This window comes from Mastomys coucha, unplaced genomic scaffold (genome assembly GCF_008632895.1).
Source record: "Mastomys coucha isolate ucsf_1 unplaced genomic scaffold, UCSF_Mcou_1 pScaffold18, whole genome shotgun sequence".
NCBI classification, from domain to species: domain Eukaryota; kingdom Metazoa; phylum Chordata; class Mammalia; order Rodentia; family Muridae; genus Mastomys; species Mastomys coucha.
Genome location: NW_022196900.1, coordinates 6943400 through 6966961, shown reverse-complemented (window position 1 = coordinate 6966961; position 23562 = coordinate 6943400). Strand labels below are relative to the sequence as shown.

Sequence of the window (23562 nt, the reverse complement as noted above, 5' to 3'; positions counted from 1 at the left end):
GCCCTGTGACCTTCACCTTTTCCTTCTCTAGCTGCTTCTGCTGCTGTTCAAACTGCTCCTGGACCTCCTTCAGGGATGCGCAAAACTTGCTCCAGTGCTGTTCTTTGTAGTTCTCCGTCACCAGCCAACACACCTGGGGCAGCAGCTCCTCGAACCTCCTCACCTGGGCACGTAATTCTGCAGGAATCGAGGATAGGGTGTCAGGAATGGACAGACTCCGACAGATGAAGTTCCCAAAGTTCTCCCTGGGATTGCAAAGCACTTGCAGTCAGAGGCGCAGAATGAGAGCCGAGGCAAAGGCAGGTTTCTCTAGAGAGGATGTCTCCGTGTTAAGCAAACTCTGGGTCAGAGAGTGGTGGCTTGAAGCCCGGGATCTGTTTCAGATCGTTTTTGAATGATTCACATAAAACAGAACTTGTGTTTCAGCAAACATGAATCGGGCTTAGGAACCGCATCAGGGCTAAACTTCTGCTTCAGATCCTTGTGAAGCTTTTTGTCTCTTGCTCTCATCGTCCATTATTACCCAGGTTTTTACTGAGTTGTTTGCTTCTAGTTGGTGGGGTGGGGGATGGAAAGGTTGTGCATCACATCACCGGCCTGAGTGAGGGGCTTGAACTTCAACTGCCTTACTCTGCAGGCAGAGCCCTGTGCGGTCCCAGCATTGCATGGAACTTCCCGCACTGATGGTCTTGGCATATGTCCCCTGTTCCTAATGCCCTGACTATAGAAGAGGAGGCTCCGGGTCCCATGGTTTCAGGTAGCAGCCGGGGTCTCTGCTCTGCTTATCAGAGTTCCTAGTCTCATTTGATTTTTGATTTTGGGCTTTTGTGTGTCTCATACTTTACAACCACTTTAAAAGATTTTATGCTCCAAATACTTTATACCAGAACCTGGTGCTTTATATGTCCTCAATAGGACTCAAGGAGGGTCCTGGGCTACTACAGCAAAGGGGATAGAAGTCTCTACCAGCACATTAGCTATCTACAAGCGAGGAATACAGTCTACAGTGCTTCCCAAGAACACCTGGCCTCAGGGCCTTTGCTTTGAGGATAACCATAGAGATTGGGATCCCTCTGAGCTCACTGGGAGAGATGGTCTATGGCTTGGATTTCACTCATTCTACAATCATGGGCTGTGGCCGGTCATTCCCTGTGAGGGATTAATCTCCAAAGAAGCCTTCCTTGGCTTACAGACAAGAAGACAGAGGCTCAGAGGGGTAGAATCACCTTGCCAAAGTTGCACAGCTAGGAGATAACAGGGCTGAGTTTTTACCCCAAGGTCTGGGTACTTCCCCCTGCTACCTCTGAAATCACACTGTAGAGATCAATAAAGTGAGATTGATATGCCCAGAGGTACCATACCACCCACAGCATGCCTCAAAACATTCCATAGAATTAAGGAAGACCGTCAAAAAGAGCCATGTGAATCTATTCCCATGGAATTATAGACAGTGGCTGCCAGCTGCTTGGGTCTGGGAGGAGCTGGTTGATGGGAGTTAACATTGATAGTGATGACACTTCTCCAACTCTGGAAATGAACTGAAAGCCTTTGAACGTACTGGGTAAACAGAAACAAAGTGGAAAACAAACTTCGTTCCTGAAAAACAATGAAACTTTAGCCTTTTTTTTTTTTTTTAAAGCCCATTTAAAGTTAGCAGTTGCTTTCTCTTAACTCCAAGAGACTGGCTTTTTATAGGGCTGTTCCTCTGTCTCCTCCATGAGTAAGAGGAAAGATGAGCTGAGGCCCACCCTGGTTCCCTGCCATAACTGCTCCAATGCTCTCTCTGCTGGCCTCCCCGAATAATTGCACTTACCCAGAAGGCAGGAGTTGTGGTACTCATCTGCCTGATGGTGATATTCTAGGATCTTCTTGCCAATGTGGTCAGCGCACTGGTCAAAGCTTTCATACATGCATTCAGGCCTGGTGACTGGGCGTTTCTCTTTACGGTAAAAATCCTGCCAGAGAGAGGTGACCATGTATGGCCCCATTGGTCTATCCTGATCCATACCTCTGAGCCTTTACTTTACATGTACTTCCCCCTCTGCCCATGTCACCTTCTCTGCATCCCAGGCCCACCTGGCACAGATACAAACAGATCATGGCAAACCCCTGCTTAACTCTAGAGACCTGAGTCCATAGCATTTCAAACTGGAACAAAGCAGTGTGTTTATTAGAGAGCAGCAGGATGTAGACCACAAAGATAGATGAGCCCTGCCTGGCAGAACCCAGCCTGTGGGATGCAGGCAGGAGGCCTAGATGTGTTCTGCAACATCAAAGCAGGACAGTGTGCAGGCTGCCCCCAAGCCCCACCTGGCTTCCCATGTCCCACAATATCTGAGCTGCTGGGGCCCTTGGTGACAAGGTTGGGTTTGTTTGCCTTGGCATACTCTCTGACACACAGATGTGTCCAAGGAATGTTTGCTGACAGCTTAAATAAACGAATAAATGCCACACTTATGAACGAGGTTTAGTGTTTAGGAGGAAAAGTTAAAAACAAAACAAAAATAATGAACAAATAAAACAGACAACAGGCTCAAGGTCCTGAGCTGGAGTCGTAGGGTGGCCTGCTCAACAGACTACATAAGGCAGGGGTGGGGCTGGAGAGGCTGGAGGGGCCTTCCAGGGTAGGCAGGGGCCTGAGGGCAGTGGCTCTCACCTCCACTACGACCAGCAGGTGTTCATTGCTCTCCCACAAGAGATTCAGGATGATGCCTTTAAAATCCCTGCAACACCAGCAAGGCAGATCTGTAAGTCCCCTCTTCCAGATGCACCAAGCAAGGTAGAAAAAGCTAAGTATTTTGAGTGTTCAATTTTAACCCTGTCACTCATAGTAACTATGCAATACTGCCCCAGGACCTTGCCTTTTGAACAGCCCAGTCCTCATTTATCATTTGTTCCTTTTCTTCCTCAGATCCTAGCTCTGCCTGATTCTGATACTCAGCTCCTCTGATGCACCCTGGTCGGTGGTTTGGGGATTGATTAGTTTGGCTGGCTGATTAATCTCTCTAACAGACTGTAAAATCTACCAAATACTTAAAACACATTGGGAGAGTATAAGACAGACATACGTCTGGTACCTGAGTTTCCTACGTGAGCTCAGAATGAATGAATGGCCACAAAAGTGAAACTTAACCTGAACTAATCAGAAGTAGCTAATGGACCTCTTACCAGGGACTTTGCACAGTAGCTAATCAAACATTTTCTTCTTGCTTCTGTGAAGATGAACACATTTCCCCTTGGTGCCTACTCCATGGAGATCTCAACCACACACAGTCCACAGTCCCCACTTGTAAGTGCCTATCTGCATAAATCAACTTAGTGGTAGCACTTTAGTATGCCTGAGTTCTAACCCTGGATAGAGACTGTGGCATTGTGGTGGTTTGAATGTGTTTGGCCCAGGGAGCGGCACTATTAGGAGGTGTGGCCTTGTTGGAAGAAGTGTGTCACTGTGGGGGTAGGCTTTGAGAGACCTTCCTCCTAGCTGTCTTGGAGCTAGTCTTCTCCTGTTTGCCTTCAAATGAAGATGTAGAACTCTCAGCTACTCCTGTACCATACAAGCCTGGGCACCGACATGCCCCCACCTTGATGATAATGGACTGAACCTCTGAACCTGTAAGCCAGCCCCAATCAAATGTTGTCCTTGTAAGAGTTGCCTTGGTCATGGTATCTGTTCACAGCAGTAAAACCCTAACTAAGACAGGAGTGATATTCATCAGAGGCCATGGTGGTCCCTGCACTGGTTGGTCCTCTGCACTCTTTGAGAAAAGGAGGAGCTGATTGTGATAGACCACACCTATAATTCCAGCAAGAGGTAAGGACAGGAATATGAGACTAAAATGAGTTCAAGGTCAGCCAGGGCTACCTTTGGGTTTCAGGCCAGGATGAACTACTGAAATCTTGTCTAAAAACAATTTTAAAAAGAGAGAGAGAAAGAGAAAGAGTAGTTGTGAACAGTAAGCCAAAGCCAGAGAGATGGCTCCGGGGTAAACGTGATTGCCAAGCAAGCCAAGCTAACCTGACTTAGTTTGATCCCATGATCCCATGTAAAAAAAAAGAAAAAGGAAAAAACAAAAACAAACAAACAAACAAACAAAACAGATGAAGTGCCAAGGTCTCTCTTCTTGTTATTGCAGTGTCTCATGTTAACTTTAGGACGATTCTCCAGCCTCTGCCTCCCCCCTCGTCATTGGAATGCTCAGATTATAGCCTGGCACTTCAGCAGGAAAGAACTGACTCTTGAAAGTTGTTCTCTGACTTACACACACACACACAGTGGCACACACAGGACTGCATTCACATTCACTCTCTCGTACTAATAATAAAAGTAAATTAAAAGTTTACAAATAGGAATCCAATGAGCAAGACATCCTGTGGGGGAACCGTATTGGATAGCTTTGTTTTAATTTGACTCAAGCTAAAGTCATCTGAGGGGAGGAACCTCAACGAAGAAAACGCCTCCATGTGATGAGACGGGCATGCCAGTGCTGTCTCCCCCAGCCCCTCAGATACTTTATTTCTCTTAGCTTTCACCCATTTGGTGTGCTAGGCCTTGTGATTTAACGCTCTCCTCTGACAGTTAAGAATGGGCAGAAAGACAATAGAACTGCAAGTTTCCAGAGATGATGTTTGGAAAGCATTTTTTCCCTACCACATTTAATTAGATTTTTTAAGACTTGTTTTTATTTCTAGTATTTACATTTTACATGTTTATATATAGATCTGTGGATGGATTTGTGTAATTCGTACAGTGCCTTCGGAGTCCAGAAGAGGGTGTGAGATCGCCCGAGGCTGGCATTTCAGGCAGTTTTGAGTGGGTGGGGAATTTTCTTAATTAGTGATTGGTGGGGGAGGGCCCAGCCCATTGTGGATGATGCCATCCCTGAGCTGGTGGTCTTGGGTACCATAAGAAAGAAGGCTGAACAAGCCATGGGGAACAAGCCAGTAAACAGCACCCCTCCATGGTCTCTGCATCAGCTCCTGCCTCCAGGTTCCTGCCCTCATGGCTTTTGATGATGAACTCTTATTTGAAACTGCGAGTGAGTAAACCCTTTCCTCCCCAAGCTGATTTTAGTCATGGTGTTTTATCACAGCAATAGTAAAACCAAGACAGGCACCTCCCCTGATCACTCTTAAGTGGCCACCAGGCCCATGGCTCACATACCAGGGACTTAAGAGCAAAATTCTACTGACTGTGGAGACTCCCACTCCATGAGCTCAGCTCAAAGGTGAGATGAGGAAACAAAATGCTTCTGGGTTGCATGGGGTCTCGGAACACTTAACAATTCACGCTGACTCTGACAAGCCTCAGAGACCGCTACCCATACATATGCAGTACTGATCGCCAGATTCGAGCATCCATGTACCTGGGTCAGTAGGCTTTCACTCCAAAAGTTAGTCATTATACTTTTAAATGACCCAACTATATTGAAACGAAGGGAAAATCAGATACAATTAGCTCCACATGGATTTCACTTCACATAGTCTGTTTGCTTATCAAACTCTTACTGCCCCTGAACTGGGCTACGGACTTAAATGGTTGTGGAACATCATTGAATACAGATGCTTCATAGTTTACAATCCTTTGGTTTTTGGAATTTCAGAGGTTTCTATTTCTGCTTTTAACGGGCACAAAAAAGCATTAGATAGCTGAGCAGGGACATAATGGAGTTGTAGAGAGCTTGCTTAGTGTGTCTGAGGCCTGAGGGTCATCAAATTTCTACAAAATCGATTATATATTGCTTGTTGTTGTTTTGGATTTTTTTTATTTTTATTTTTTTGTTTGTTTGCTTGGTTGTCTCCCCCCCCCCCCACTTTTTGCACATTAGACAACTCATTTTGCTTGAGAGTGACAGGATGATCCACCAATCAACTGCCTTCAGTAACTTTCACATATTTCTCAAAGGCTGATGAAGTCCTCCCAACATTCTAGTTTCCCAGGGGAGCTCCCAAGGGAAGTCTGTCAGAGATGGGTAGAGAGAACTCCAACAGAACCCCAAGCAACCAAACAACTGGCAAGGATGACCTCGAGTGACATTCAGAGAGATGATTCCACTCATCCTGGTCCGAGGTTTGTGGATGAACTCTAAAAAGGGTGGCATCAAGGTCACACTCTGTCAGGAGCTGCTGGATCCCTTGTGGCATCACGTGGCCTTGGACCTGATAGTTTGTGTCTGAGTTCCCCACTTTCTAGATCATGTGCATCCATTGCTGCTTTACCTTGAGCGGTCCCACCACAGTGACTGAGTCTGGCCTGAGTCTGTGAAAACATCTCTCCAGCTGAAGGAGGGTGTGGCTCTTTGCTTCAATGCATTGAAGGTATTTGTCCTTGTGGCCTTGTAGCTCTTCCAGGCCCTCTCCTGCTTAGAATGACAGTGGGGCCTCAGAGTACCCAGGTACAGTCAATCCACCGTGCTTTCTTGCTTAGAGTGTGCATTTCTGTCTCCTGTAGGGCTCCTTCGTGCTTCAGAACAGTAGCTCCAAGCAACTGATTATGCAATGCAAGCTGCTGCATGGAATGAATATCTGTTCAGGAAGTTTTTCCTTTGTGGGGGAGGACAAGCTCTTTGGGAGAAAAGTATGCAGATGCACAGTGTGGCTTGCTTTGATGGCTCCCATTAGCTTCTGCTGATGGCTTGTGGGAATCTCTGGAAGGATGATGGTTGCTGACCCCCACCCTTTGCCTCTCTAGGCTGGCTGCTTCCCTACAGTCCTGGTTTAGTAGGTCAGTCTCAGGTGAAGCTGGTCTCCTGCCATTTCTTGGTGCCCCAGGAAAGCTGAACATTTACCTTGTGTGTTTATTTCTAACACTGTTCCTTCTTTTTTGGTGTAATTTTTTTTTTAAGTCAAGGACAATTTTAATAGAATTTAAAAGAAAAACAGGTGAAAATCCTGGCAGCCACTAAAAGATGAAAAAAAAAAAATGACTCCATTAAGTCAGGCATAGAACTGTCTGGCTGTGGGTGACAAGACGGGCATTAGTGGTTATGGTTAAGAGTACTTGCTCTTGCAGAGGACCTGGGTTTAATTCACGGCACCCGAATGGTAGCTTACAACCACCTATTGGCAGGGATCTGACGCTCCCTTCTGGTCTGGACAGGCACCTGCAAACACATAGTGGAGGCATACGTCCAGGCAAGCACACACATAAAATAGAAACAAATGAAGTGCATGTGTTGGAAACCCAGTCCCCAAGGCCAGGCAGTTGAGAATCATTGAGGTCCCAGAGGCCCTGCCCTCAGGGAGTATGGGTCCTGGTGAAAAGACATGTTCAGTTCCTTCCTTCTCCTCCCTCTTTCTCTGCCCTCCTATACTCTCTTGTTCCTCTAATTCCAAAATGGGGTAATGGTGGCCTTCCCCTTTTAAGAGACAGAATCTTGCTATGTAGCCTAGGCTGGCCTAAACCTGTGATTTTCATGTGTTAACTCCTGGGCTCTAGGATCATAGGCAAGAACCACTATATTCCTGGCTTGATAATGGTAATTCTGTCCTGAACTTCACAGCCTTCACAATTGTAAGAAACAAATCTCTGATATTCGTATTGTGCAGCCTTCGACATGACATTATGTAGCAAAATAAGATTAAGACAGGGCCAGAGGTAGTGTGTGGTCACCAAGAAAGTCAAATGCTGCAATTCTGTTTGTATGATATTATCCAAATGACAGAGTTATAAGGGGGGAAAAAATCAAGCAAATTCCTGATTGCTCTGTGTTGGTGCTGAAAGAAGGGAATGGTAAGACGGAGATGTTTGCATAGGGGGTGGGGGAGCAGGGGGTAGGAGGACTGAAGGGGGTGGAATGGTTCTGTATCTTGACTGTGGTTGGAGTTCATCTCTGTATGGGATTAAAATGACATGGAGCCAGAGTGAACAGAGTCAGGATTCCTGTGACATGGTACGTCACATGCTCAGGATGAGGGCACATCAAGCTGCCAAGCCAAAGTCTCTCCTGAGTCACCTGGTGGGTTAAGCATCCTCCCTCACACGGTTCCCCAGTTCTAAAGGTAAGACTCTCCTGGGGTCAAAGGTCAACAGGAAGCTGTTTCTAAAGGTCCCTCAGTGAGAGAATGGGGCTCCACTCTAGAACCTGGTGCCCTCTGGGGCCTTCTGATTTCCTCAGCTTGAGATTCTGCTGATTTACTTGACAAGAAGTTCTACTAAGAAAAATGGCTTTTGCTTTGATCACTAAAGTACTAATGAAGTAAAAGAGGAAGGCAGTAGAGGTGGAAAGGTGTAAAAGAAAAACAGAAACATGATAAACAAGCAAACTTCAAAAGGGTCTTGGCACCATGACGTGCTGAGCTTGGAAAATGTGAATGCTTTTGGTGAAAATGTCTCTCAACAAGCACATGGGTTAGGCTAGGACAAACTGACCTTGATGTGTAAGCTTATCTTTCCTACTTCTTCACTGTCCTCACAGCAGAAAAGACTTCTCACAGAGAGAAGGTTCCTAGAGGGAAGGATTCTCGTAGAAAAAAGGATTCTGCAGAGGGGAAGGTTCCACAGTGTTGGGGATTGGTTCCAATGCTTTGATTCAATAGGGAATCTGCATGTCCAAACACTAAAGGTCCTTGTCCCCAATTGGTTTTTGATTGATCAGTAAAGAAGCCAGTGGCCAATGGCTGGGCAAAGGGAGACAGGGCAGGATGCCTACCATTGCTTGGTGTAGGACACAGAGAGGAGGAGAAAGAAAAATTGCTATGGAGCAATGGGATATGGATGGACATAGGAGCTGCAGGAGATAGAGCCAACCAGCCATGTGAGGGATTTCAGGTATGTGGCTACTGGCCACTTCCTCAATGGGGCCTAGGGTAACAGGTAGAAGATTAGAAGTGCCCAGACATTGACCTAGGCAGCATATTAAAAATAAGCGAATGTATGTGTGTGTTTCATTTATGGATCCAAAGATTCCCTGGGAGGGAGGCTGGGAGCATGGCCTGCCAGGAGCATAAGGCGGTGTAGCTAAGAAACTCACCACTACACCACAGAGGGAAAGAGGGTTCCACAGGGGGAAACAATGCGCCACTACTTACTCAGCCTGAGAAGAAGGCCTTTCCCCGAGCACCTGGTACTTTTTGTCGCCTCTGACATACTTGGGCCGTGTCATGCTGTGGTACAGAAGGAGGTCAGTACTGTGTACAATGTGCTGGGGTTCTGTACCCATCGGAACCTGCCTGGGACTCCTGGGAAGCTGAGCTGCCTGTCTTGTAGAATCTACCAGAGTCCTTCAGAGTGGCTTTCCCACTCTCAACTCCTCTGAAAATAACCGTGACTTTAGGTTTCATGGCAAAAGGCAAGGTAGGCGGAGAGCAAGAGGTAGGGGTGGTCAGGCCCAGAAGTTTGCAGCCTCCCGTTCCTGTTTGAAGACTAAAGCAAAGCCATCATGGTCAGTAGACAAGCATATGATGCAGGCCAGCTTGCAGCTTGAGGTGCCATAGCTCTGACCGAGAACATTCAGGGTCTTCCCTGAGTTCCTACCCCCCCCCCCCCCCCCCCCCCCCCCCCCCCCGAGTCTGCCAAAAGCACTCGCTGCTGTCTACGGCTGTGAGCCAGCGGCCTGTGCTCCTTTCATTTGGCTGTTCTTCCTTTCTCTTCAGGGTTCAAGAGACCCTGTAAAGCAAAATGTGGTCTCCTTTCATTTCTCCCAGCCAGGAATTCAGCCATGTGATCTAGGGCTTAGCGAAGAGTCCAAGTTGGCTCAGGCATTTGCTGTTTGCTTTCCCTAAAATATGCTGGTTAGAGGTAGTGGCCAGAGACGCTCATGTTTGATGACCTCTCCAGAGTTTAGCAGGTGACCACGGACAGGGACACCCTCTCCTGGTCCTCCTGTGTCTGTGAAGTTGCTCCAGGAAACCCTATGCTCAGTCCATCTCCCTTTCTAATGCTGTCATCCCAGTGGTAGCCACCCAGAGACTTCTCCAGGTACCAACATGTGGGAGCTATGATCCACTCCCGAGGATGAACTCAAGCCTGAATATAAAGCCACTGTTAGTAGTGCCCATCCCACCTCCATCCCATAGTTCCTGAGCATGAGTGCGAGGTCAGGAGTCTGAGCAAAAGACAGGCCATCTGGCCTCTGTCTGGGGACAAGTGTGCCAGGGTGGGTCTAGGAAGGGGAGATCTAGAGTGGCCTTGAATCCTTACCTCCCTGCTGAGGTAACACTGGAGCTGGCCAAGGCCTTCTTTAAGGCCTTCTCTCCCCGGTACCGATGTCTCTTCAAGGCTTTAGGTGACAAGTATCCGGGTCAAGAACAGAGAAGAGGTGATGATAGGCTGGCTACAGGTGCCACCAACTTCCCTGCCACTACCTTCCCTGAGACCCACGGGCCTCTGTTTCTACCTGTTTGGGAGCGATCCTTGTCACACTGGTATGTTGATTTTGCCTGAGAAATTCTGAAACCAGAGGAAAGGATGTGAAATTTTCCATGGCGACCATGCCAGCAAGAGCCCAGGCCAAGCCCCCCGGGGTAACAAACTTGGTTCTCAATACCACGTGTGTAAGTCTCACCATGAGCTCAAGAGTTTGGGTGAGCAACTGAGGTTCTAAGAAGGGAAGCCCCTGGCCTAAGGTCACACTTCCTTGGTACCTCAGTGAATAAAGCCCCAGAGCTAACCCCTGCCAGTTCCGGGCCATAGGCCACAGTGTAGGCACTCACTGAAGGATCTTTCTGATCACGTCCACAGCAGGGTCTTCAATCATGGGCCTCCCCATGCGGGTTGGTTGGGCAAAGGACTCGGGGGTGACAAGGTCCACCTTGATATCCTCCTCGAGGGCCTCTGCACTCATATGGATGTCGCTCTCTACCTCAGTGTCAATCAGGATGGTGTTCTGCAGTCCAGAGAGAAAAGTTGAGTACAGGGGACCACGTGCAAGGGAGGCAGCAAGTACTGTCTACTACCATCTTGTCCAGATGATGGCTGGAGGCAAGCTGCCTGACTTCATGGTAGAGCTCATTTTCTCTATAAAGTGGTTGTGCTCCAACTTCACTCAGGAAATCGACCTATCATTCAAGTCATGCACTCTTGCCTTTAGAAAAAGCTTTCCTGAGTGTCTGCTCTCCACAAGGCTCTGCCTGAGGCCTGGGGACATGGGTGGAGAGGCTGCCTAGGGTCCCTGATCTCTTGAAGTTTGCAGTCTAGGTAAGAAAGACAGACATTCAATGCACACACACACACACACACACACACACGGTCAGAAATAGGACCAGTCCTATGAAGGCAAAGTTCTCATCTCCTGTGAGCATGAAGAGAGACCAACAAGAGTCAGCCACAGAGATGTCCAACCGGTTGGTGTCTTGACCACATGGGATGAGGAGGACAAGTGAAGACAAGGCTGAGAAGTGGTCAACTCCCTGCGAGAAAGGGTAGTAATGGTTGTCCACAGAGTGAACAATCTGACTGTACCATCGTTTATTCTGAGTCTCATCTCATGGGCTTGGAAAGGGCGTGGGATGGATCCCTGGGGCCTCTCTATTGCCATAAGCAGTGGAGGAAGTGGCTGGGAGCTAACCCAGCTACACAGGAGGGAAAGCCACCCTGTGGAAGGAAGAGTAGGCAAAATGTGGCAGTGAGAGCTGAGCCCAAGGTCAGCCTACTCATAAAGCAATCGGCTCTTGAGTTCCCTGGGAGTGACTGAGAACCAAGCAAAGCCTGATGTGGGTGTGGGGTAAGGGGCGGGACATGCAGTCTTTGCCCTAGGCAGAGAGCCTGTTAACCAGAGACCTTACCTCATGGTCTATGGACTCATGGGAAAGTGGGATATACTCCAGGGCTGGAAAGGAAGGAAGGAATATTGATGACAGACCCCAGGCTGCTTATATGACTGGTCGAAGGGTTTGGATCTGACACTGAAGGCAGGAGAATGACAAAGTTATTTGGGCCATTGCTGTAGTTTGGGGAATGGACGTCAAGCATGAGAGAAGACTTAGTAAGTCGGATGGAAAGACACTGGGGTCTTGTGACGATGGCAGATGGGACTGCTCATGGTGAATGGGAAGCCAGAGGCTGAGGTGGGCAGGCTTGACTGAGACCACATGCACTGGCTGACTTAAGAGTCTTTGTAGAGGAGTGTCAAGGATGTGAGGAATTTCCTAAGAGACAAGTGCAAGCAGCTGGCCCACAGGGACCTCAGCTCAGACTACAGGATGCTGTCCCTCCATATCACCCCAGCTGGTTTGATGGAACCTGGGAGCCTCCTCTCCCCTTATGCTGTACTAGATCTCGTGTGATCTCCTGGGAGCCCAGCCTGCATACAGCTTGTCTACCCTTCCCCCATCCCTCTGTGTTCCTTACCGTAAAGACCTCCTGAGTAATGGACACCATGTCCAGGCTGCAGTTGAGGTACTTAATCCTCTGGCTCAGTTTCTCTTTCCAGGATCGGACAAAGGCAAGGAGATCATCTGTGGTCACCATCTAGAGGGAGCACAGAGGGAGGAAGCCTCAGGAACCAGGCAAAATCACAAGTGCAGGGACAAGGGCTTATCCAGGAAGGACAACTCTTGGTTCTTCCAAGCTCCTTCTCTTATAGAAAATGGTCCTGGAGGAGGGGAGGGGAGGGGGGCTGGCACTGGCTGTCTCTTTGGGGCAGATGTCCTGAGATGACAGATCCTTCATGGATGGGGAGTTCTGTTCTTGGTCTTATAGGTTCAGCTGTAAGGTTGAGGCAAGTGATTCAAACCTGCTTGGCCCTGTTTCCTCACCTATAAGATGGGGACATGGAACATCCCTTGTATTTCCACTAGCTTTAAAATTCTATGCTCAGAAGGATGTATTTGGTCTAGTTGGTAAGGATGTGGAGAGCTGGGCAGGAGGGCTGAGTGTCTCTATGGCAGTATCTCAGAGGCATTCCCCTTAGCAGCACCCTACAGGTTCAGGCATGCGCCCTCAACCATCTTTATCTTCACTGAGTATCTAAGACATTTTTGCCATTGTCCCCTAATCATTGCTGGGCAGACTAGAAACAAGGCTTTCTGAGTGAGTCTCCTGACATCTCCTCCACACAAGAGAACTGGTGGAGCTTGGAAGGGCAAGGAATGAGTCTAAAATGTTGCTATTCAGACAATTAGAGCTTGCCTAACAAACATATTGATGATCCTAGCAGGACAGTTAATTTGCCCCTTGATACCAGGAAAAGGAGACCAGGGAAGTGATGGATAATACATAGGAACCTTTTGTCTGCACATCTGCTCTTCAGAGTGATAACTCAACAAGTCTGTAGGAGACCATGTGAAGGCATACAATTCGACCCAGAGTGTTGCTGTTTCCAGAGGGACATTTATTCTGCACATGATGCTCTGTGGAAACTTTTTTTCAAAAACTGTGTGTCATACTGTACAAAAAATTGCAGATGATGATTTAAAAAAAAAAAAAAAGACAAGCATCCTCTTGGTGCTCACATCAATGGAGACAGCGCCCTGAGCTGCTGACCTGCAGAGAAAAGGGGCAGGAAGCCACTTCTCACGGTCTTGCAGGTCGGGTACCAGTTCTGGAGTCATCTGGGCGAGCTGCCTAAGGGACTAGGGCATATGTGAATTGGGGCAGAGAAAGGCATTCATGGCTGAAAAACAAGAATGCACACATCCAGAGACTCTTTCTGCTGACTGGGGCGTCAGAGACACCCGGAACGGGTCTTACGGAAACATGGTCCCGTGGAACTCTGTAGCAATTCTGACATTTCACAGGTTAGACCTGAACAATCTGTTTATGGGCTGTGATAAAAAGGAGCCCAGAGCCCCTGCTTTTCTCATTCACCTGGGGCTGAGTTCTTAGCCCAGAGAGGAAGGCCTGATGACACTGAAGCGGGCAGTAGGGTCCCCAAATCCAGGCTCAGGCCCCCATCTTCATTGACCTCTGCACGCTTGCCTAAGGCTGATGGGGCAGGGGAAGTTAGCTGCTTTGTTATTGTTGTTTTTAATTTCTGCCTTCCATTGAGTAGCACAAAAGTTAGCCAGAGAGGCTCAGAGCCATCCCACCATCTCTGTGCTGGGGACATCTGGTAGCCAGATGCAAGTTTAACACCACCTCTGCCGCTCTTGACTGGGCACATTCAGAATCTGTGATCCACTCACGTCCTTATCTCCCCGGTGGCCTTGACACACTTGTATCTTCTGTTGAAGCTGTTCCAGAGAAGAATTTAATCCTTCTGCTTGGGAATTGGACTTTGCCACCTAGAAAACAAGGGGGTTTTGAGGTTTTTATTTTAGAATATGTGTTAAAAATGGGGAAATGTTTTCCAGGTACATGAGAAATTGATTAAACGCTGGGAAAAAAAGAAACCAATGAGAGAGGAGTATGCAGCCTTATCAGAAAGTAGATCAACACAAGTTTAAAAGATTAGTGTCTGTATCAAATAGTATGGTTTAAGTGAAACTGACGTTACAGAGTGCGATGGTTTGCATATGCTCAGTATTAGACGATGTGGCCCTGTTACAGTAAGTGTGTCACTGTGGGTATGGGCTTTAAGACCCTCATTCTAGCTGCCTGGAAGTCAGTATTCTGCTAGCAGTCCTCAGATGAAGATGTAGAGCGAGATCTCAGCTGCTCCTGTACTATGCCTGCCTGGATGCTGCCATGCTCCTGCCTTGATGATAATGGACGGAACCTCTGAACCTATAAGCCAGCCCCAGTTAAATGTTGTCCTTATAAGAGTTGCCATGGTCATGGTGTCTGTTCACAGCGGTAAACCCTAACTAAGACACAGAGTGTGGTTAAGTCTGTAAAGTCCATCAGAAGGCATACAGAGCTTTGGAACACCTACACTTTCAACATAGAGTTCCAGGTTTTAAGATACCCGAGGATATAGGTGGTATCCCAGACAGGGATGTTTCTCACAATCTTGGATAGGAACATGATGAAAGAAGACTTCCAAAAGAAAACTTATAGCCTAGCCACAACAGGGAGGCTTCCCTCCCAAAGGGTACTTGTGAAGAACCTTTAAGAATGATTCAGGGGCTGGAGAAATGGCTCAGTGGGAGGAGTGCTTGCCCTGCTGGCTAAAGGAAGTGAATTCAAACCCTCTATACTCACACAGAGAGTTGGGCATAGTCACTTGTGTTTGTAACCTCAGACTGGGGAGCTGTCTCCAGAGAGCTTCCTGGCCAGCAAGCCTAGCTAAAACAGTGAGCAGGCTCAGTGACAGACCCTATCTCAAGGCTGAAAGTTGGGAAGTGACAGAGGAAGACACCAAATGCACTCTGGCTTCCATGCTCTCGCGCGTGTGTGCGTGCATGCGAGTGTGTGTGTGTGTGTGTGTGTGCGCACACTCACATATGTGCATTGCAAGTACACTACCACATACGAAAATAAAAAACAAGCAATTTATCAAGTCACACAAATCATAATATGCCAGCTTGAAATTCTCACTGTAGAATCGATCTCAACCCAGCATCATTTGACATGGGCCCTGGTGTCATGGTGACTTCTGAGGTGTGGCAAGATGGCTCCGCTGGTAAAGAAAGTACCTGCTAGGAAGTATGACTGTGCCATGGAGTCACAGGCTGCTGTTTACTCTTTTTGTGTCGTTGACGATACTGTCCCCAGTACAAATATACTACTTAAGACACTTGCTAGTGTGGATTCAAGCCCTGCAGGCAGAGAGCAGCTCGGGGAAGTAGACTTTTGTGCTGGCTGGAGGAGTGTGTTCCTTAAACAGGGGCAGGGTTGTCATGGCCTCTGGGCTCTGCTCCCTACTACTGTATCTCTCTTACCCTTGTGGGGTGAGTGGAAGCTTCGACTGGAGGTGTTAATAGTACCCAATCACCTCCCCTCGTTCATTCTGCACCAGGGCCCATGTTAAATGTAGCACAGATTAGCCCAATGGCTGGCCCCGCAACCTCTGAGTTGCTTGTGTGGTTCCCAGTTCAGGGATGGGTATGGCAGGTCCCTGGAGTGATGGGAACAGCTGTGAGCTTGAGACCTTTAGTGAATACTTCTTTTGCTGGAATGCCTCCTAATTTCAGGAGACAGACAGGTCCTCCTCGGCTTGGCTGGCCCCACCCCAGAAGGTCCTTAGACTCTGCTCCTTGACTGTGTGCTAGTCTAGAGATGTAGGAGTTAGCGCTCTCTGCAGGAAGAGACGGGAACCCATGATAGAAGCTGCAAGTCACTCACAAAGGTTGCAGTGAGAACAGAGGGAGGCTGGAGTTAAAAGATGAAAGGTTTAAATGGCTGGATCTGTAGTGCTAAAGGAAGGTGTGTAAGAAGGCTTATGGTTGTGTGTGAGACAACCATGGGGGGGGGCAGATAAGAAGAGGAACAGGTTCTGGGCCACTGAGTGCTGCCTGGCCCCTGTGATGTCGTCAGGGAACAGAGAAGTCACTACGGTCCTTCAATCATCCCTGCTTCACGTAGCTCATTATAACAGGCTAAAGCATAAGTAAGGATGGCTTCTAACAGGAACCCTCCACTGGAAGATTGCTCACTCACCCTATAGACAGGGGGCGCCTGGGAGAGAACTCAAGAGATGCAGCTGCATCTTGGTGTCTGTGGTAGAGTTAGCTCTGCCACGACAGAATGATGTGCCTGCCGGTCATGGAAGTGTGAGAACAGAGAGAGCTCGGTAAGATAGACAGCAAGTCGCCTTCAAGGTCTGAAGTAGCAATGCCAGTGAATGACTAGCAGCTAGGTGACGAAATCATTAAGGAACAAGGCCAGTCAGAGATGGCCAGAGGAGGGCTCCCACCACCCCTAACAGCCCACGAACAGCATGTGGTTATCACTCTGGCTGGGCCCAGGAGATGTGCACAGAGAGTGGGGCGTGGGTTCCATTTGCTTGGCTTATGATAGCCCGGGTGATTAACCAATAGATTTTCCCATCCTCTTCCCAGTTCCTGATATCGCCCTACAAAACCCTCCTTGACAACAGAAACACAGTATCTTTCCATCTCTTAGAAACTCCTCCCACTTTCAGGAGTTCCTCTTACTTTTTTTTAATTTCTTACTTTTTCCCCATGTCTTACTTTCTTGTAGTAATTATTATCAGGGAGTGCTTCCACATTGCATGCTTCCATGGGTGTGTCTGAGCTGTTAGCCATCATTGGTGTGAGATAATGAACTCAGAGCCTCTGTTGCTGCTCCATCTTCGATGCCTATGAGTGTCCAGCATCTTAAGCTCTTTAGTCGTGCACAACTGGGCTGATGAAGTTTTGTACTTAAATCCCTAGCCCACTAGGTGGTCAGACCAGGCTCTTCATGTCTAGTGTATCCCAAGTCCCACCTATCCCACGGCTTCTCAGGTCTGGAGTCAGGACATGTCTCTGAAGACTCCCCATGAAGGCCCATTCTGTCAGCCTTGACCTTAGCCTACCTCATACTCACTACCAGTTTTGTGCAGCCAGCAGCTAGCCACATAGATATCCCTGAGCGCTTGGTCCTGTGGGAACAGTCCGTGACCCTCGCCATCTGACCAAAGCCCTGTAGGCTGACTGCAGCTTATTCAGCCTCAGCTTCTCACTGTCTCTTGTCACACGCATTGTCACACAGCACCTGGATCCTTCCTACCACCTCTCTAGGACATGCTATTCCCTCATCTCCAGCTGACTTCTATCTCAAGCTTTGGGACACTTTTGCTTTTTCAGCTCATGTGTCTCTTCCCCTCTAGTCCTTGAGTGCCACACACCCTTCCTTCTGGACACAGGCATTCTGGCCATGGTTTGGGCCAGCATCTCTTGTTCCACACAGGCCTGGATTTGTATTCTGGCTCTACCATTTACGAGTTATGCATTCTTAAGTCATGGAATTACTATTTGCCTCAGTTCCCTCCTCCCTCTCCGAGTGTGTGTATGAGTGTGTGTGTGTGTGAGTATATGTGTGTGAGTGAGTGTATATGTGAGTGTGTGTGACTGTGTGCATGTGTGAGCATGTGTGTGTGAGTGTGTATATGTGTGTGTGTGTGTGTGTGTGTGTATTCAAGAGTGTGCAGATAGTGGCCAGAGGTCAACATTATATGTTATTGTCAAGAGGGATGTACTTTTGTTTTGTTTTAAATATTTTTATTAACTCCTTGAGAATCTTATACAATGAATTCTCACCATACTCACCCCCAACTCTTTAACTCCTCTCAGATTGTCCCCACCTCCTCACTAACCCCAACTTCATATCCTCTATCATTATTATTATTTATTAAATCATTGGCTTCAATTTGTGCTATCTACACAGAGTCTCTCACTGACCTGGTACTTGCCAGGTAGGATAGCCTGATGGGTCAGCAAGCCCCAGAGATCTGCCTGTCTCTGCCTCCCCTCCCCAGCACTAGCATGTACAGCAAACCCAGCTTTTTAGGCATGGATTCTAGGGACTGCTCTCAGGTCCTACTGTGGGTCAAGTGCTTTAAGGGCTGAGCCATCACCCCAGCCCCTGCCCCGGTTTCTTTAATCTTTAAAATGGAGCTTAAACATTGTCCATTCAGATCTTCTGTGGACAAATGTGCTGATTTAAATAAGTGGGTGATTGCAGTGTGTAATAACTCAGTGGATGGGTGGGGCTACTAAGAGTCAGTCTGCCTTCCTGGCTGAGATGTAAGTAGCATGGGACAGACACCACCATGCTGGACAGTGTCAGTGTGCAGATGTGTGTGCTGGATGTTCACTAGATGGAGGATGGACTTGTCCTACCTGACACTTGATATTCACTTGAAGATTTGTCATCAGCCGCTGGATTTTCTCTACGAAAATAAGGTCCGAAGAAAGGTTATGGAATTTACTCTCGAATTTGTTGATGACATCATTGGCCTGTAAGGAAAGGTAAGGAGTAAACTGGGGGGAGAGGGGCTTGATCTAGAACGTTAGACCTTGGAAGAATGGGGGAGCTTAACTATTGCCGTAACCTAGGTGTGCCCTTTCTTCAGACGTGACATCTTCTGGCCGGCCACCCAGGAGGCTGTTTGGAAGAAGGACGGGGAATGCCCACCTGGTCCAAGTACTCTGTCTCCATCTTTTCCATGTGGATCATAATTAAACTTTCCACAAACTCAATGCGGGTAGCCTCCTTCTCCAGTCGGTGGCACAGCATCTCAATTTCTTCAGGGGAAAAGTTGCCACCCTCTGAGAACAATCTGGAGAAAGATTGAGGAGAATCAAAGACCGCCAGTCAAACTGAACATCCCCACACATCCCAAGGTCCGTGGCTTTACATCCCAGTGTGGGTGATGGAAAGACCAATGCAGACCATGCACATGCAGGAGCAGTGGGATGGCTGGTTTGCTAGCGCGTATCAGGTTGGGCACCCTGACAGACTAGCTGAAACAAGTGAAATGATGCACAGAGACTCCAGATAGGGAGGCTCAGTATGCAGCTCAGTGGTAGCATGCCTGTCTAACATGCATGGGGCTCTGGGTTCAATTCCCAACACCACTGAATGAACAAGAGAATGAATGAATGAAAGGAAGAAAGAAAGAAAGAAAGAAAGAGAAAGAAGAAGGAAAGAAAGAAAGAAAGAAAGAAAGAAAGAAAGAAAGAAAGAGAAAAATCTACATAAGGATGAGATGTCTGCCCTCTCCAGATAAGTGAAACCAGAAGATTCCTTGGGATGTGGGTGGTGCCAAAGCTGACTTTGACCTGGAGACTTTGACTCGGAGCCTCTATGACTGCACATCGGGGAGGGCCAGCATGGAGCTGGAGCCTGAACGTGGCACTTTCAGTGTGAGATTGAGTGACATAAGAACTACCACCAGATGCTGAGGTCCCAGGGCAAGGAGGAAAGAAAGAGCTTTCTTTACCAGCTGAATATGTGTTCTCTGGAATGACACAACAAAACAAAACTTTTAATTGGTCCTGAGTAGGTGTTGCCCCAAGTGTTCCAGTAAAAACAAATGTGGATTCTTTGAAGGGATGCCACATGAGTTCAGGCCTCAAGGAGGATACCTCGGATAAAATCCAAGAGCAGGGTGGGAGGGGATGGGGGGGATGACTTCTAGTGAAAAAAAATCACAAGGAAGTAAGACACCATAAATAAGAACTAAGGGATCACAGGAAGCAGAAGGCAGGATGGGTCACAATTATCTGATATAAGTTACAAAATAACCATTTTGAAGAAGTAAGAAGTAAGAGTAACCATCTGAAGAAGTAAGAGACCTCTGCTTCCTGGTGAGGGGAGCAATGAGACCAGTCATTACACGTTCCTGATGACACAGTGTATCACAGTAAATCGTTAAAAAGTAAGAGGGAAACATGGCTGCCCCCCAAGAGTAAGCAGTGGTGGCTCACAGAGGCATGAAACATACACTGGTTCCCACCTGCAGTGCTTGACAAAATCAATGTTGGTATAGCGGAGCTTGCCCAGACTCTCTTCCAGGTATTGCCGGAAGCTTCGAAGGGACACCTGGATGACATCCACATAGCTGAGCAGCTCCCGGTGTAGTACATTGGTGAGACTAACCAGCCTGTGGGGACAGGGGAGAGGTATGTAGACCAGCCTGAGAAGGTAGGAAGGGGCTGGGTGTGACTTGAGCCTGGTGGGAATCCGGGGCCCTGCCAGATACACTGCCCAACTCCTCTGGCCAGGAAAGATAGAGAAATTAAAAGTCAGGTGTGGTGGTACAAGCCTATAATCCTGGCACTCATGGGGCCGAGCTAGAAGGATCACAAGTTTGAGGCCAACCTGTATCACACACATCAAATGTTGCCTATGGACTCTGGTTCTTTGGCTTTGGTAAAAAGGAGCCTTCTGACTCTTTGCCAGAGGAACTGGGCATCTAGAACCAAGACTGGGAAGAAGATGCTCCAACCCCTTACTTTTGGCTTTTGGTGGCATTCAAGAAAATGTGCTCCATGTCATAGATCTTGCGGCGAAAGTTCCTGCTCCGTAAGGCTTGTTCTTCTTGGAACTGACAGAACATGAGCCTCTCCTTCTTCAGTGTCTCGATAACTCCGGCGCAGTGGCTGTCCAGCCTCTCTTGATGAAGCAGGAGCTCAGCTGCAAGAGAGTGAGGAGAGTTGCTACCGACTGCAGCCATCCCATATACCCACTGCCTCTTCTAGGCCAGCCCAGGGCAAACCCCACTCATGTCAATGAAGGTCTCTCACTATTCCCCAACTGCCCTCTCCAGGGTGGGACTGAATTGCATTGAGACCTCGGGGAAGCCAATGAACATCCGCCTCAAGATCCCATACTGGAGAGAGGCTGAGAGCCTGGACTTCCTGCTTGGTGGAGCCTTCCAGCTGCCAAGAGGGCAACAACACTAGGAATCTCAGGGAGGAAAGGGGTGGATGGGGGTGTTTCGGAAGCACTGTGATGTTGGTGGGAGCACCTCAACAAGCACAAAGTTGGGACATCTTGATCTGATTCCTTACACCAGTAAATACTATGTCCAACACCCCAAATTCCAAATGGCTCCAAGGTGAGGAGAAATGAATGAAAAAGGATCAGGTTTCCAGAGCCCCTCATAGACCTTCGAGGCAGGCAGAGAGCCACACACCCCCTGTCCGCGTGTGGGAGCCTCCTCCATGAGCGCATTAAATGGCTATGGAATATCAGTGGGGGCCACCTAAGAATCTTACAAAAATTGTGTGCCCTTCCCTATTAATGGAGCTTCCCAGCTAAAACAGAGAACACTTGCCATTCTAAGTAAGACCAGTGTGAAAAAAGGATGGCTTCCCCTCTGGGGCACTGTGCCTCAGACCACCTGCTCACGATTCCTCCCCATACCACTTCAATACCTTCTCCTGTAGAAGAGAGTCCTGGTTTCTAAACTACAGACTTGCTGCTAGATCATCCACCATACAGGTGTGTATCTGACAGATGTGTGAGAAGATTAGAAATCCAAGAGCTACAATGGGAAGACACCCCTCCTTTTGCCCCAGACACTCTACAGATGAAGGGAGAGTGGAGGAGAGGATGAAAGAGAAGACTCATGTAGGGGTGTGTGAGCCGTGCTACCAGACAGACATAAGAACAGGTGAGGTGGGGAATCTCAGGGATCTGAGATAGTAGGAGGGGAGCTACCCCTTTCCTGCCTCTAGTGCCTGTTCTGTAACCACAACCCCCAACTGAGAGGTCAGCGATGTAAAGCAGCACCTAGAATGCCTCTCCATGCTAATGAGGTATCTTAATAGCCTTAGCCTTCCACCAGTGATCTTCCTTTCCTGGATAGTCTCACACTCTTCCCCCGAAATTATATAATCCCTGGTTCACCCCGAATAAAGCATATGAGTTCACATCCACACCCTATAAAGAAGTACAAACAAGCAAAGATTGTCTCAGCGGGCTGCTTCACTAAGGATCAGCTTTGCCTAAAGGAGTGGTAATACTAAGACTCCCGAAGGAGGCCTTTCCTCTCCTCCCACTGCTCTGGTTCTTGCTCCCAGTTGGGCTCTCATGCCCCAAAGGGAGACGCCCCCGCCCCCTTCCTGACTTCTTCAGGTGGTACACTGGCAGGGGCACCTGTCCAGTACCCGAGAGGAGACCAGGAACCACAACATAAATCCCAGACCCCGCTTTCCCCTTCCGGTCTGTCGAGCAGCCACACTCCGATGCCCTGAAGGGAAATTTGGGCTGCAAACTCTGCAGTCCCAGACTTTGCCCTGCTGCTGGGTATTGGCAGCAAGAGAGGCAGAACTTGGGACTCACAATGAACCCAGATACCACAGACTCACTTATGAGGGTAAGGCAAGGAAACTCTCACAAGTCTGAAGCTAGCTTGGGCTACATTATGAAGTTCAGGCTAAGTAGGCAACCAAGTGGAGATCTTGTCTCAAGAAGGGAGGGAGGAAAAAAGGGAGGGAGGAAAGAAGGAAGATTTTAAAATATCATATGCTGATAACCGACACACCTTCTGAGTGTGATGATAATCTATTCAGCACTGCATAGGTGTAAACTGGGTCAGTTAAAAAAAAAAAAGATGAGCCCATTGGCCAGCAGACCCTGCAGGGGAATCTCAGAGGACAAGGAGGACCTTCCCAGGATGGCTCAAACCTGCTCTGACATTGTGAATATCCTTCTCCACTTGCTCGAGTCTTGGCTTGTGCAGGTGCAGCCGTAGCTCCAGTTCTGAATCCAGTTCATCAACCTTGGCAGCCATAACGATACGAGCATTGAGGACACATTGGTCAAACCATTTCTCAAGGTGTTCAAAGAAGCCAGCTCGAAGCCTGGGGAGAGACGAGCAAGGGTCAGTCATCTCTGCCAGCAATTAAGACCAGTAAGAGATCTTTCACACTGAGACCAGTGCTTTCTGCTGTCATGCCTTGTGTTGTTCCCACTGTACAGTTCATCTCGCTGGATGGATGAGTACCATCCATCCACTCAATGTGGGTCGGTAGTTTCCAATCTTATTCTCACAGAGAAAGCTGCTATAAATAACCCTGTGCTTCTGCCATGTACAGAGGAGCTCAAAGGGTAAAAAACATGGGGCTCTACATTTTTTTCACATCTCATGAATAGTGCCTCAGAACACTGGGATACAAAGGACTGAATAATCTTTTTTTTTTTCTCCTTTCCCTTTTTAAGACCACAGGTTATTTCTACATCATCTATAGTTTCTTTTCCCTTTTCTGTCTTGGTCAGTACAAAATGCCACACAAGGTGTAGCATACCTTTGGCCTATAGCCATAGGACTTTTTTTTTTTTTTTTTTTT

At 48.0% G+C, this 23562-nt stretch overlaps 1 protein-coding gene across 1 annotated transcript in view; it reads right to left on the bottom strand.

The window, feature by feature from the left end:
- Ccdc180 (coiled-coil domain containing 180) overlaps window positions 1-23562 on the bottom strand; it is a 64529-nt gene that overhangs the window by 5801 nt on the left and 35166 nt on the right. The window contains exons 21-34 of the mRNA XM_031376738.1: window positions 22901-23076; window positions 20722-20902; window positions 20223-20369; window positions 18899-19043; window positions 18604-18720; window positions 14062-14160; window positions 12287-12406; window positions 10651-10823; window positions 10335-10387; window positions 10139-10217; window positions 9028-9102; window positions 2657-2723; window positions 1814-1955; window positions 17-177 (exon numbers count right to left, since the gene is read on the bottom strand). Coding sequence (XP_031232598.1) covers window positions 17-177; window positions 1814-1955; window positions 2657-2723; window positions 9028-9102; window positions 10139-10217; window positions 10335-10387; window positions 10651-10823; window positions 12287-12406; window positions 14062-14160; window positions 18604-18720; window positions 18899-19043; window positions 20223-20369; window positions 20722-20902; window positions 22901-23076 — 1735 coding nt within the window. The remainder of the gene's footprint in view (window positions 1-16; window positions 178-1813; window positions 1956-2656; window positions 2724-9027; window positions 9103-10138; window positions 10218-10334; window positions 10388-10650; window positions 10824-12286; window positions 12407-14061; window positions 14161-18603; window positions 18721-18898; window positions 19044-20222; window positions 20370-20721; window positions 20903-22900; window positions 23077-23562) is intronic.